Raw genomic sequence first — 15524 nt, forward strand, 5'->3', positions numbered from 1 at the left:
GGTCCACCCTTCTTCTCTACTCAAGAACTGCTTTCTTAATCGTTCTAAACCACACACAGCCAGCCGCACTGTACTCAGAAACGATACCCCTTAGGTCCTCTTTCAACCTGGGCTCTGGATACCACTGTAAGAGAATGCAGAGAATGGAATACTAATAGGAGATATTAGAACAGAGAATGAATACTTGAAAAATACTTGTATGTATTGAAAACGTGATAAGTATGTAATATAAAAGTGTTTTATAGCAAATGAAAAATAACAGAATAAACTGTATAACAGCTTGAGTTAAACACCTAACACGACCAATTTAGGTTTAATATCTTTTTTGATCCCAATTTTGGTTGAGAATGTTCGAAATGGTCCCAATTTTTTTTTCTATTTAATGTAATCCTAAAGAATGTAATTTGTGTTCAGTTTAGTCTTTTTTGCAAACGCCGTTTAAATCGTTAACAACCAGATATCTAGATGTGCAATTATAGAGTGAAATGTCATGTATTGGCTGACGTAGAGTCCTTTTGTGGCATTGTGAGTTGGATTTATTATTTTTGAAATTCTATTTTTGTTATTAGGGTTATTCTTTTGAAAAATAAATTAAAGGTATTTAATTCTGAAGTTTTGATCGTGGTTTGGGAGGGAAATCTGCGAGATTGGGAAGAACATGTTTGGGAGAGAACACCAGTGACGTGTTGTTCGAATTGGAAGCATTCATCTTTGGGAAAATCAGGTTTGCGTTCATAATCTTTGATTTGTGGCATTGGTATCTAACATTTTTGTTCAACACTGTAAAACCAGGAAAAATTTTCGTTAGTGAGTGTTAGATTTTGGAAAAGTTAGAATTTTTTTAACATTTGTGTAAACTGTTTATGGCATTGGTGTGTAACATATTATAATTGGTTGTGTGGAGGTCATTGTCCTTTTTTGTCTTTGGTTTTGGTTTTCCATACCTGTTAACAGTTACTTTTAGCGTTTATATAGTGGTCTCATGCCCATAAAGTTCATTTTGTAGGCTTACGTTTGGGATGTCTGAGGAGAGGTTTAATGTTGTGGTCCACCATAGTGGGACCCTAGTAAATGATATTCCTTTTGAATATGTTGGTGGGGAAATAACATATTGGAGTGTGGACCCTAACAAATGGAGTTATTTCGAAGTGGTAGATGCTATTAAGAAATTGGGGTATATTAAAGTGACTGACATATTTTATTGCGTTGAAAATATTCTGCATAAGTTGGTTGATGACAGAGGTGCAATGAACATGGTAAACATTGTTAAGTATTTTAGGGAAGTTCACTTGTTTGTGATCCACGGTGTGGATGATGAGCTAGAGGTGGTTAAAAATGAAGTAAGTGAACAAGTTCTTTTGCTTTGTCATGGAAGTTTAGACAATGGAGAAAATAACCATGTAGGTGGGGATGGGGATGAAGTGGAGGTGCAGGGTTTGGATGAAGTGGAGGGGCAGAGTTTGGATGAAGTGGAGGTGCATGGTTTGGATGATGAAGTGCAGGGAAGGAGGAGGAAGTAGAGGTGGAGAATGAACAATAGGTGCAAAGGGAGGAAGAAATAAAGGCGGAGGACATGGATGAACAACACATGCATGTGGAGGAAGAAGTACACGTTGAAGATTTTACTTCAAGTGTGTCTAATGATGTAAGGGAGGTGCATGGTGATGAAAGACAAGGGCATGAAGGACAACAGGATGTTGATGAAGGAGAAGGAGATAAAGGACTAGTGGATGTTGATGTAAATGTTGATGAAGTGGACGATATAGAAGGGGCTGTATCAGTGGAAGTTAATGAAAATGAAGAAAGTGGAAGTGAGGATGCAAATGACATTGCACATAGCCAGAAAAATCCATATGACAGGGGGTTGTCTAATGATGAGTGAGACTCAAATTTTTTGGCCACTCTAGAAGAAAGTGGAAGTGAGGATGCAGGTGATGAGAGGCAAAGTTGTGGTCCATTTGGGACATTTGTTATGCAAAAGAGTATGTCTGAATACAAGTGGGAAGTGTGAACAAAGTTTAGGGATAAAAATGAGTTTATGGATAAAAATGAGTTTATGGATGCTGTTAGAAGTTATGTAGTCCATGGTGGGAGCAATTTGAAGTTTATTAAGAATGATAACATAAGGGTACGTGTGAGATCTTTGGTTCTTCTCTGGATTCTTGTGTTGGTTATGGAGGTGCTTCAGATTGTTGTGTCATTTCCTCAGTTGGTGTTTGGGTTGGTGGTTGAGATGCCTCTGGTAGGTCTGCTTCATGTTGAGGATGTAATGAACAATTATTTCTGTTATGTCCAAGTTGACAACAAATACTACATTTTTTGCGGTGGCCACCTTTGATCATCTAGGTCCCATCCCTCCTTAGCTCCCATTGCTCCAACCTTCTTTTTTTCTTTGGTCTGTCAGGTAATTTTATCTTGAATGGTGGGAGGACGTTTGGGTAGGATGTTATTTCCTATAACAAGTGGCCAGTGACTGGAAATATGATGGAGGCATATGTTTCATCATACGTGGACCGTTTGAACGAAATAGGTACATAATCTTCTGGATCTAAATTTAAGAACTTCGTGGCTGCAATTGCATAGCAGCAAGGGATCCCAATAATAAGTCATTTCTTGCACGTACAATCTTGATTGTCCAGGTTAACTACAAACTTGTTTGTAATCTGTGCAAAATGTCTAACTTCATAGAGTTTTTCTGCAAACCAACTGCCATGAAGTAATAGATGAATACAAGTTAAAAATTAAGTGATCAATACCGCCATTTTAATCACAGACCAAGTGCCATCAACTAATAGTGAGAAAAGAAATGCATACCTAGGGATTCAATTTTTGGATAAATTTGACTCTTTTGTTTTGTCTCTTTCTGATCTTGGGGCAAATATCAAAGTCCATATTACACATCTTAATTTTGTTGGTTTCTCATCTTTTCATGAGGTAAACTCTAATTTCTTCAAATATGGTTATAATGGGCTTTCCTCGTGCATCAACAATCACACTATTAAAACCTTCACTCATGTTATTATTTAGTGTATCATAAAGTGCTCGACCTGTAAATCTAGATCTAGACCAATACCTGTTACAAGGAATAAAAATTATGTTTATATCCACTCTACATGTCATCAATGTATTGTTAAGGAACAAAGAATACCTTGGCGGGATAACATGTCATCAATGTATTGTTAAGGAACAAAGAATACCTTGGCGGGATAGCAATTAGGTATTTGTAAGCCTCTTCATTCACTTCCTTTATATTTAACATTTCTCTTTCCCAAGCTTGGGGGCATGTACTTGCAGCAGCCTTCCACATCAGATTCTTCAAGTTTTGCCTAGAAAACTTTTTCCTGAAATTTGCATACAAGTGGTGCATGCAAAATTTGTGCTCCGCTTCAGGTAAAAGTTCATACATAGCTGGCAGTAAACCCTGTAAAAAGGGACCAAATTGAACATTTTAAACAAAAATGGGGACCAATTTTGATATCACTAATACAATTAATCTTAGGAAACAAAACAGAAACATATAAGAAATACATTTATCTTTGGTTTAATGTCACCAAAAGTCCTTCTTTTTGTCCAAAATCTAAAATAGATCCCTTTTCTTTTCGGCATATCAATTGGGTCCTTTTTATTGTTAATTTGATTCAATTAGAGGTCTGCCGTCAAATTCAGCAAACGGTCGTTTAATAATGGGTAACGTGTCATGCTCCCTTAAATGTGTAATGACATGTGGCATTAAAATTGATTTTTGTTTTAAAAAAAAAAATTAAGGAGAGAGGTGATATCACATGGAGTGAAGGGCAAAGGTGGAAAAATTAAAAATTTTTAGTGAGCATCGCGCTAAGCTACGTCTCCACGTCGTTGACGCTCGTCGAAGAAACAATCCTTCTGGTGACGGTTCCGAGCGCGGAGATGGAATCGTTGAGGCGGTCCAACGCGTCACCGATGACGGAACTGCAGACGTTGATCGCCTTCTGCAGACGCGCATCATGTTCTGCATTGGCACGGAGCTTGGAAGGGAAGTTGGAGAGCTTGGAGAGCTCGTCAATGGCGACGCGTAGCGAGAGCTTGAAGAGGAGCTCCGGGTCGGTTGTGTTGGATTCCGGCAAAGAGGATATGGTGGAAAAATTAAAAATTTTTAGGGCTGTCACCTTTAATTGGGGGAAAGGTTGTTATTATTATGGTTCGTGTGAAGGGGAAAAATTGAGTTGTATGTTCGATTGCCCATTGCATATGCGGTGGTAGAAGGAGAAAACCCTTGATTTTTTGTTCTTCTGTCATTATTATTCTTCTGCTCTTTGCTGCTTACTCACTCTTTCTTCTAATGTCTAGAGTGATTCTTTCTACCATTTTCTTTTCTTGTACGTGGATTTCTACTAATAGGGTTAGTCGGAAAGGGAAAAGAGGAAAATTTCTTTGGATTTTGAAGTCTCTGGTTTCATGTTTGTTTATGAAGTATAGCTTGTGAGGTTTTTTCTTTTTATGAGTGGAGCGGGTGCAGGACGGGTTTCAACTTATCAAAATTCAAGAACGAGCCTTGCAAATTCAGGGGTTGGAGAAAGATAGGGAAAGTTTTGATCTTTTTGGGTGCAGATAAACAACTTTTGCCGTTACCCATTTAAGTTGAAAGTCTTAATTCACATTAATTGGTGTTTATGATTGATAAAAGCTATTAAAGTGAAAAGATTGATTTTTTGATAACGTCTTAACACTTTGGTTGTTTCTGCAGTTGTTTACTCCAAATTTTTGGCCAATGGAACACAGTTGGAAAAGAAAGTCTCAAGAAAATGAAGACTTTTTACACTTGAATGACTTTTCTCTCGATGACCTTAATGAAGATCTCTTAGAGAGGGTGCTTTCATGGCTACCAACTTCCTCCTTCTTCCGCCATACTTCTGTCTGCAAGAGATGGAAGTCAGCTGCTGCTTCTGTGAGTTTCAAGCTTGCCTGCTCACAGAAGCCCTAAAAAGTTTTAATTTTTCCAGCTTTTCCCTTCACTCCATCTAGTATCACCTCTCTCCTTAATTTTTTTTAAAACAAAAATCAATTTTAATGCCACATGTCAATATACATTTAAGTGAGCATGCCACGTTACCAATTATTAAACGGCCGTCTGCTGAATTTGACGGCAGACCTCTAATTGAATCAAATTAACAATAAAAAGGACCCAATTGAGACCCCCAAAAGAAAAGGGATCTATTTAAGATTTTGGACAAAAAGAGGGACTTCTGGTGACATTAAACCTTTATCTTTTGTTGATCATACATAAAAGTGCATGAATTGCATACTTCAGCACCCCCAAGGTCTTCTATCAACAACTCCAAAAATCATGTCAAACTATATTTGTTCTCTACTTCCACAATTGCATATGCTAGAGGTAACATCTGGTCATTAGGATCTCTGCCAATAGCTATTAATAACTCTCTCTTATACTTTCCTTTCAAAAAACATCCATCCAAACCAATAAATGGCCTACAAGAGAGGAAGCTAACCTTGCAAGCTTTCAATCAAACGTAAAACCTCTGAAATGTTGTCTCACCATTGTCACTATCCACTTTAACTTTTACTATTGATCCAGGGTTACATCTCAATAATTCATGTGCATAGTCATATATTCTTTTGAACTGATTTTTAAAATTACCTTCAACTTTGCAAGATGCAATTATCTTTGCCCTACAAGCTTTAGAAATTGTGACATTGGTATTCCATTTCCTCAAAGCTTTTGAGCGTAATTCATTTATCTTCAAATTCGGATTTTCATGTAGTGAATTATCTAATGTCTCACTCAACCACTTAGCATTCATCACTTTAATGTTGAATTTCCTATTGCAAGTATGATTATCTAATATTTCATTCCTTCATTCATTACAAAAGACATACGCACAACCTTAACATTACAGTAGTTCAACTCCATTGACCTAAAAACACTACATTCAACCAGATTGGGACCACCTAAAACACATCATTAGTTGAACGACCATACACACAACACATCATCCTAAAAACACACAGAACATAACTATGTTCACTACACTAACAACACCAGCCACTACTACTAATATTTGGATCCTTTTCTTCAAAGCTTTGACTGTGTTTTCCAGATCATAAATCTTCCTCCTTTGCCTCCCAATAATAACATCCATTTCATCAAGATTTTCTTCATTGCACCACTTGAAATAGTTGCAACACATCGCATTACCAGCTTCACTCTGTTATTCATGAACAACAAAAACTTCAAACACAATGTTAATTACTAACACATAAACAACATAGGGGTTATTCAGATTACCTTGTAGTTACGACAACCCCAAAAATATCTTCCCGCATTCTTTGAAGTTCTAGCCATTTTTACTACTATCATCTCACCACAGTTGCAAATGGGGATTATCCCTAGCCCCATTAAACCACCACCATGTGAACAATGACAACTTCGGTGCCCCAAGTTATTGCAACAAGAAGAAGAAGATTGGGAAGCAGACACGACTCATTAACCACCAAGATTGGGAAGAAGATTGGTTAACATCCAATGTCACTATGACTTTCAAAGAACAAAAGTAAAAACCCTAATTTGAGAATCCACCCTCATTTCACCTTTGTAAAGGGTTTCATAAAATAGAATTTCAAAAATAATAAATCCAACTCACAACGCCACAAAGGACTCCACGTCAGCCAATACATGACATTTCACTCTGTAATTGTACATCTGGACATCTGACCGTTAATGATTTAAACGACATTTGCAAAAAGGACTAAATTGAACACAAATTACATTCTTTAAGACTACACTAAACAACAACAAAAAATTGGGACCATTTCGAACATTTCCAATCAAAATTGGAACAAAAAATGATATTAAACCTATAATTTATTATCTATTCCATCTATTCCACCTTTCGAGTGTTTAATAAGATTCCGAGTGTTTTTTCATAATTTTAATTTCTTAAATATCAACACAATTTATGAAAAAATTTTCTTTTGTCTAAATTAATTGTGAATTGCAGTTTTGTGACATATTACACGTCTTTTGAAAAAACAACAGTTACTTATAAGTTCCTATTGTGTGACAAATGCACTTGTCATTGAACTAATCATACTAACATATATCCACAACTATCCTAGCACAACTCGATTGTGGAATGACCGAGGAAGTTACGGTCCTACAATGTATAGTTATCTGGCCGATAAACATGAACAAAATTGTACCCTAAACCCTAAGAGAAAGATTGGGTGTGGTTAAAGCTGCAAGGAAGACCATTGTAGTAATTTGTCATTATTTTTGCCCCTTTCAAGTTGCAAACTCATTAGTTGGGTGGTGTATAAAGTAGACCTAAACTTCGTATGCATCCAACCACAACCCTACTCTACTCCCAATGACGAGAACCCTAACTATCCTTTAGACATTAAAAAGTTTAACTCTTATGAACTTTCCTTAATCCCTTCACTTGGATCATATAACCCTAACTCCCCTTTTGATAATGAAAAAGTTTAACTCTTATGAACTTTCTTCTTCCCTAATCCCCGATATTTTCCCTTCACTAGGACCTTATTTTGTTTCTCCAAAACCACATCACCTCATCTCTCATCCTTTATCATTCAGGTAGAATATGGAACTTAAACCAAATTGATTTTCAGTATAAATTGATTTTCAGTATAATTGATCCTCCCAACAATAAAAAGATTCAAGTAGATCTAAAATATAAAAGGAGACACAAAGGTAAACATCCACAAATAAAACATAATACAAAAATGAAAAAAAAAACACCATCTACATAATGTGTTATTTTGCTTAACGTCACTACGTATATATGATAATAAAATATGACATGCTAATTAATTAAGAAGATACGCACATATGTATTATTCTAAATCTTGAGTTTAAATAAATTTAACTTAAAAAATTATTAAGGTTATTTGTCCTTTTAGATATTTCATTTTATCTATATTATTGTTTTAAACATTCCACTTTAAAAACCAACTAACAACATGCACTTAATAATTAATATATAAAACTATAGTAAATTGAAAATTGGTTTTTAAGTGTCACATAATAATTTTCTTATTTTAATTTATATTTACTATTGCGAACATATGATTGGGATTATTGGTTACTTGTTATACCCTTCTAAGGCCATACTCGGTGCTTTCAATGATACGAGTTGCCCGTATAATACAAGAAAAATCATGATATATAGTGTCATTATTTTTTTTTATATTATCAATTAATAATAATGAATAATATTCTTTTATTTTAAAATTTTATTTATATTTATTTTTATAATATTTTATCATTAAAAGGATTAAAAGGAAAGTAAAAGAGTTAAATCATAATTTTTCATAACAGAAAAAGTCTCTTTTAATGAAATTGTCAGAGGACTATCAAAGGGTTTCTTACTTCTAAACATTCTTTTTAATAGCCATTCATAAAAACATGAAGTTGAAGGGATGCGAAATCTGCAGAATTACATAAGGTGATTCTGGACACACAGAAAAGCAAAATTTGAAGCTGATAAAGCACCCCATTCCCCATGCACACACCATCATAAAACTTCAAACAAATCTGCAAAAATATCCCTATGATAGACTTCATCACAGTGTGGAGACGTTGATCGGGTCCAATGCTTACAAGGAGCACGTATGCCACATACACGACAGTAACACTGCACATATGATCGCAGGGATATTTCAGAACAAGTTGGTGGTCGGAGATAATTAAGGTGAACACGAACAAGCAAAATATAGTTAAAGACAGCAACTCCTATCACAAATTAATTAATAATTACCAGTTCACAATAGCTATCGTGAGGTGTTGCGGTAAACGGAAATTTAATACACAGATGTCTTGGATGAGGGTAATCCCTGCAAGCTACCACCTATACATTTGTAAGAAACAAATAACTTTTAAATAATGAACTTCGACAACAAACATCTTCACTCAAGCAGCAAGAATATTCTCAAAAGGTTTAGAAATGAAAACTTTTTGCGACATTTTACTTCACCTCCAACTACAGCATACCTTTCAAGCAATGCAGCGACATCAATTGTGGGAGGGTTAAGCATACTGTAATACATACTGAAGTAAAATCTTAATATGTGAGGCAGGTTTTTGTAGATATTTACCTTACTGTTTTCACCAACAATGTAGACATCTTTAGAGGCATCACCTTGGTGGTTATTTTTGTCGTCCAAGGAAAGCACGGAGAAGTCGAATGAGTCATATGGGTCGAAATCTAAGATGAAACAATCCTCAGTTTCCTCGAAACGTTTCATGTCCTCTTTTCTAAAACAGACTAGGGTTCTGGTTGGAGTCTCCTCCTTTATCCATAGAAGGCCTGAACTTTTTCCATTCACCGTTATCTCTTCCATTGTTCTTGCTTACCTTTCTGTCCCTTTTGGCTTCAAAGAAATGAGAATATGGACTCTACGAATTCCACAGCTAGCTAAGCAATAAATATCAAATTCCGAAGCTCTTCGCATTCCTCGTGTGCGCGTGACTTCCATGCTACTGTAGCAATTTAAGTGGGACTGGTTTGGTAAAGTTGGAAGGGGCGAGAGGGGTAGCAGTTCAACATTAACAACTTTATAATTAAAAAATATATATTTTGAAACACAAAATTTTTATATTTATTTTATAGTTCTTTTTTCTTATTTTTTTTTACCTTTTAAATAAAAATATTTATTTCTTTTATAATATTTTATCCTTGTACGGTGTGTCAAATAAATATAAAAATGCATCACCATCATTTATGAATAAAGAAATAAGTAAAAATGCAAGGTACTAAAAGAAAAATTATATTTACTATAAATATAGAAAAAGAAGATAATTTATTTTATTATTCATGTTTATTTTATGTAGAAGCGTCTCAAAAATTATTATTTTTTAATTATTTTTACATTATTCATATATGTCAGATTACAATAACGAATCAAGTAATACACTTATTAAACAAATATAGAAACAAATTACACGAATACATATTAGACTTAGACTAATATAACAAAAAATATTAGACAAGTCATTTTATATGTTAATTAGAGGAGTATAACAAAAATTATTACATAAGTATAGGAATTGATAGCAACCTCCTTTACTAGGTTGGGCCAAAGCTTAGAATTAAACAAGGGGATGGTCTCTATGGATGGTATGGTTGCGGAAATGGGATGAGATAAGGTAATATGATGCACAAATAGTGGTGGTGAAGGAGATAGCTCACAGGCTTGGGCTATATGGTGAAGATAGTGAGTAGGTTAATGATTTAAAGAGAGGTTAGACCAACTCCATGAGGTAGGTGACTAGAGGGGCCTCTAGGGTTACTCTAGTCGTGATCTAGGAAATGTATGACCATAATTTGGCAGCATAACATTACATTAATCCAATATGAAATACAAGGATGGAGACACCTCTATTTATAGGCCAAGAATGTCTCTTTTTAACCCTAAAGCATAATCTCCCACCTTTTCTCTCATTGATAAAAAATGAGATCTTCTAAGGAGTGGACAAGTGTCCAAAAATTCTCTCAAATGATGGGAGGACATGTGACCACTGACAAAACACAATCTTCTCCATTATTAGAATATCATCTGGCAACTACTAAAAGAAAATCCTCTCCAATGGTGGAGGAACATGTGGCCACTACCAAAAAGAAATCCTCTCCACTCCTAGGGTGACATGTGGCCACTTCTAAAAAGCAAATAATCTCTAATGGAAGCATGATACATGGCACACACTTTTCACTTGGTTTGGATGTCTAACTTAAGGAAAATCCTATGCTACTTAGGCCTTAATACAAGCCTTAAACAAGCTTACACTACATGACCGAATATAATGGCCTAGATATCCTACGCTACTCTTCAATCCATGCTCCATGATGACTTCGAAGGTGGCCCACAAGGTAGAGTTGATACCATTTTCATGGATGACTTCCACTCTCTTGAAAGTGCTTGACCATGGCTAAGGGATTTGCTATTAGGAATATATTGATTAAATGAGTGAAACAAAAAATATTAGACAAGTTTATCAATGTATTGATTAAATGGGTCTAGCAATACACATTAGAAAAATTATTTATACATTAATTAAACGACACTAGCAATATACATAGATAAGTCTTTCCACACACAAATTAAATAAGTCTATCAATATACATTAGACAAGTTTGTTTATTTAACTAGATGAATCTTGCAATACACATTAGACGATTTTGTTCATACACTAACTAGATGAGTATAACAAAAAAACATTAAAAGAGTTTAACAATACACATTAGACAACTTCATCCATACAATGATTAGATGAGTCTAATAACTTTAGTTGAGATTATCAATGCACTGATTAGACAAGTGTAACAATACATATTAGATCAATCTGTTCATACATTTTAGCGAGGCTACTCTACTTATTTCTACACATCCTTTATATTTTAGAGAATCTTTAGAGAATCTACAATGTATTTTTGCACATGTTTTATCCTTTGTATTTTTACAAAGTATATTATTTATATTTTGATAGACATATTGACTTTCTAAATGTATAAAATATTTTTCAGGTTGATTGTATTCAAAATTCAGAGTTAAATATGTTCTTGGTCCCTTAATTTTTATTCAAATTGAAATTATTTCATCTCCAAAACTTTGGCCCATTTTAATCCTTTAACTTTAGTAATGGATTTAGTTCGTTTAACCAATTTTTTTTAAAGTTTATTTGATGTTTCAAATGTGTTTCATGATAATATTTGAGTTGTTTACATTGTTTGATACATTTTCGCTCTGGTTTTAGTTGAGAAACGTATTTGAAACCTCAAATAAACTTTTGGTTAAAATGATTAAATCAATGTATATTTCACAAGTTACGAGACTAAGTTAGATCAAAGTTTTGAAAATAAACTAATTCCAATTTTTACTTAAAGTTAAGCAACTAAAAACATATTTAACACCAAAATTTGATTATAAATTTAAAAAAATCTTTGTTATTTTTTTCCTCAACCTCTAAATCTCTCTTGATAAGCATAATCCGTGCATAGAGGCGAGTTTAAAAACTAGTTTTGATACCAAAAAGTTTTACATTTATTTGAGATTATCTTTTATAACATTTTATTTTCTTTTTTTTTTACAAATATAAATTTTTTTATTTTGCTCTTGAAATAAATTATCATATGATTATTTTTGGTATCAAACGGTATGTTTTCCTAATTATAATTGTTTTTTAGTTTGAATTTTAGTAAATTGATATGGTAAAATAAAATAAAAACTGAAAAGACTCTATAGATCTATAAAATTAAAATAATTTCATAACTTTATAATGCGTTTAAAAATTTCAAAACTCAATGAAATAATAAAAAAAGATAAAAAAAATCATATATTTTTCAAATTATTAGTAGTTAATTACTTTACTTTTTACTGTTGTATTTAGTTTTTAGCACTATGAATTCCTCACAACCATTATACACTAATATTACGAACTTTATATATATATATATATATATATATATATATATATATATATATATAAATATATATATATATATATATATATATATATATTTTATTGTGAAGACCTAGAAAAGGATATTTTAAAAGTAGTAAGTTAAAAATAATGAGACTTTATTATTTTAATATTAAAAGGTTTTAGTATAAAAAAGAATTGTTATAAACGAGTTTCATTGTTTTAAAATACATTATCTCTATAAATCACTTTTCTAGATTTCTCTACATTTTCTCTAAGGCTTCTTACACCATGTTCATTTGTTTGAAGATCGGAGACCGCTTGTATGATCCTCGTAGTGAGATCTTCAAATCTACCTGATTAGTTTCTCAAATAGAGTAATTCAGTTTTCTACCTTTTTCTCTAGTTTCACATTCTTCAATGCATGTGGGGTTTTTCTTTGTGGCATGTATGGTCTGAGTTTTCTCTTAGGTTCTCTATTGACCAGTGATTCTAATAGCATCCCTTGATCATGTTTTCGTTGTCTATAAAGGTTGTTTGGTTTCTTGGAGCTAAGGGAGCATAGTAGAGTTCTCTAGAATTGGGTTGAGTTTTTAAAAGGTAAGGGAAGCTATATGTTTGACTCTGCTTTAAATTATGTTTGCGGTATAAATTTCGTTTCTATATGAATTAAATGTAATTGTGATGATTGTTTTAGGACTCTTTGTATTTGGATAATAATTATAGATAATATGATGTTTGTATACTTTGAATGATGTGATTTTGATATTTGGTGCTGGCATAATTGCATGGATTGAAACTAAGTTAATGATTGTTTTTGGTAGGAATGTTTATTGGATGAGTAGTTATCAAATACCAAAGTTTTGTGGTTGAAAAAGGAGGGTTTTAATAAGCAAGTTTGTGAGGTAGAGGGTGGATTGGGAAATTTGATATGTTTCATGTTTGGTTACATGTTAATTGCGACTTATTAGCACCTTGAGTTGGTAAAATCTGATAGGTAAATTGGTATGGGTCAATATAATGGTTTTAGTAGGTTTTAAGTTCAATATCAAAGGTTTTGATAGGTGTAAATATAAAGGAAGCAATTTTAATGTAAAACTAATGTTTAAGATTTTCTTTGGGTGATTTAAAACTGTTTTGAACTTTGAGAATGGTAGGAATCTGATGCAAGAATATTTGATAGTTGATAGGTTGAATTTAGCTTGGTTTGGAACTAGTTTTAGGGGTTTTAACTAGTGAGATTCTAAATTAGAGGGTCTGGGTTAGAAGGAATGTCTCGGGGTCTGTTATTGAGTCACTTAAGACTTGTTCATACCTTTAGTTTTGTGTTAGAAAGTGTAGATTTGAGTTTGGGTACTTTTGGACTTATCATATGGGTTTAATGCACCTATTTTGCGTCTAATGATCAAAGAGGTAATTTTTTTTAGTTATAAATGTGTTTTCATATCAATTCTAGTGTGTAAGAAACCCTTTTGATCATTAGAACAAGTCTCAAGTGCATCAAATTCCGTAAAAACAGTGTGTTGTCAATTGATATAACACTGAGGGGCAGTTTACGGTGTTGAGCGCCACCATTCTAGTGGCACTAGTGCCGTCCATCCTTCAGTCCACCTCTAATCTCTCGAACCTTTACTTCACCTCTTCTCTATCCACCCCTAACTCCACCTTTCTTCTATCGAACCCTAGCTCTAGCGTTGTTCTCTCGAGCCCTAGCTCTAGCGCTATTCTCTCGAGCCCTAGCTCCAGCGCTGTTCTCTCGAACCGTCACTCGACCTCTCTTCTCTCGAACCCTCGTCCCTGTTCGAAGGTTTTTCCCCATCTTGTCTCTAACACCAAGAATCTCATTGACGAAATAATCTCAGTCACCAAACAATTTCGTTTGGCCTTTGTGGTTCTGTGTGAGTCTTCGTTGCGTTGTTGGTTAGGTTGACATTGAGACCTTCATTTGGTAAGTGATACTTCTCTTCCTTCATTTTCGTTGTAATCTGTATGGGTCAAACACTCGAACCCTAATGTGTGTTATTTTTTTTAATTGGCCCATTTTTGGTTCGGTTGGCAAGACGTGTTGGATTGTGAGTAGGCATCGATTTAGGCTTTATCATATCAGATTGATTCCTTAGACACTTTGGCATTACTTGGTGACCGTCAACGCTTTGCCACCTCTATTGATTGGCTTGGCAAAAATCTTTGATTTGATATAGTAAGTATTCCCCTATCCAATCAAACTCCATCTTTATTTTTTTAGGCAAATGCTAACAAATGCCATTGCCCTTAATGATAAAGTTTTCATATAATGTTTTTATTTGCTCATGATTTATTTCAATTTTTGTTGGGCTGCAGAATAAAATTATTTATGTGTTTGAGACCACTATCAGGGTTCTTGGAGGATTACTTTCGACTCATCTTATTACCTATGATTATGCTACTGATGAGTCAATATTTTCTTGACTTGACTTAGCTTATTGTACTGAATTTAATTAGGGAATTGTACTTAAATGTCTAGTATTTTGCCATTTTTGCTAATTATGCTTAATTTGACCATAAATTCTTATTTTAATTAATTTGAATTATCTAAGCTTATTATTTTCATTATTGATTGCAGGAAAAATTTTGAAAATACATTTTGGGACATTAGGAAGGATGCTAAATAATTCAAGACTCTCCATATAGACATTTTAGAATTAATGATATTATAATTTAGTAGTTTAGGCTTTTTGAACCAACTTGTGCACTTTGGGCTAATTTTTGGCAAAATGATGTTGGGCCCAAGAGTGGTTTAGGTTTAGCACTTTATTTTTTTTATTTAGAGGATTTTCTTTCTGAAAAGAGGAGGGCCTCCAGTCGCCACTCACTCATGGAACTTGAACTTAGAATGTTTTTTTTAATTTTAAGCTGGTGCATACTGTTACGCTGGTGAATGAAGAGCTCCACGCTAATCTCAATTGATTGATTTCTCATTGCCTATTTATTTTGGTTTTGTGCACCTTTTGATTGAAGCTGGGGTTCAGCTGCTGTCACGCTCATTTACATATTCCATAAATTAGAATTCTTGCTTTGCTTGTGCATGGGGTTACGCAAGGAATGGAGAGCC

General features: G+C 33.8%; 1 protein-coding gene across 1 annotated transcript; it reads right to left on the bottom strand.

Annotated features, from left to right (window-relative positions):
• Positions 1-8474: 8474 nt before the first annotated feature.
• LOC108331388 (RPM1 interacting protein 13) lies at positions 8475-9357 on the bottom strand. Its single transcript, XM_017566031.1, has 3 exons — positions 9112-9357; positions 8775-8864; positions 8475-8651 (listed from the first exon to the last, which is right to left on the bottom strand). Exons 1-3 carry the CDS (start codon positions 9355-9357, stop codon positions 8532-8534), a joined length of 456 nt encoding a protein of 151 aa, XP_017421520.1. The 3' UTR covers positions 8475-8531.
• Between the last annotated feature and the right edge of the window lie 6167 nt (positions 9358-15524).

Source organism: Vigna angularis, chromosome 4 (genome assembly GCF_016808095.1).
Source record: "Vigna angularis cultivar LongXiaoDou No.4 chromosome 4, ASM1680809v1, whole genome shotgun sequence".
NCBI classification, from domain to species: Eukaryota; Viridiplantae; Streptophyta; class Magnoliopsida; order Fabales; family Fabaceae; genus Vigna; species Vigna angularis.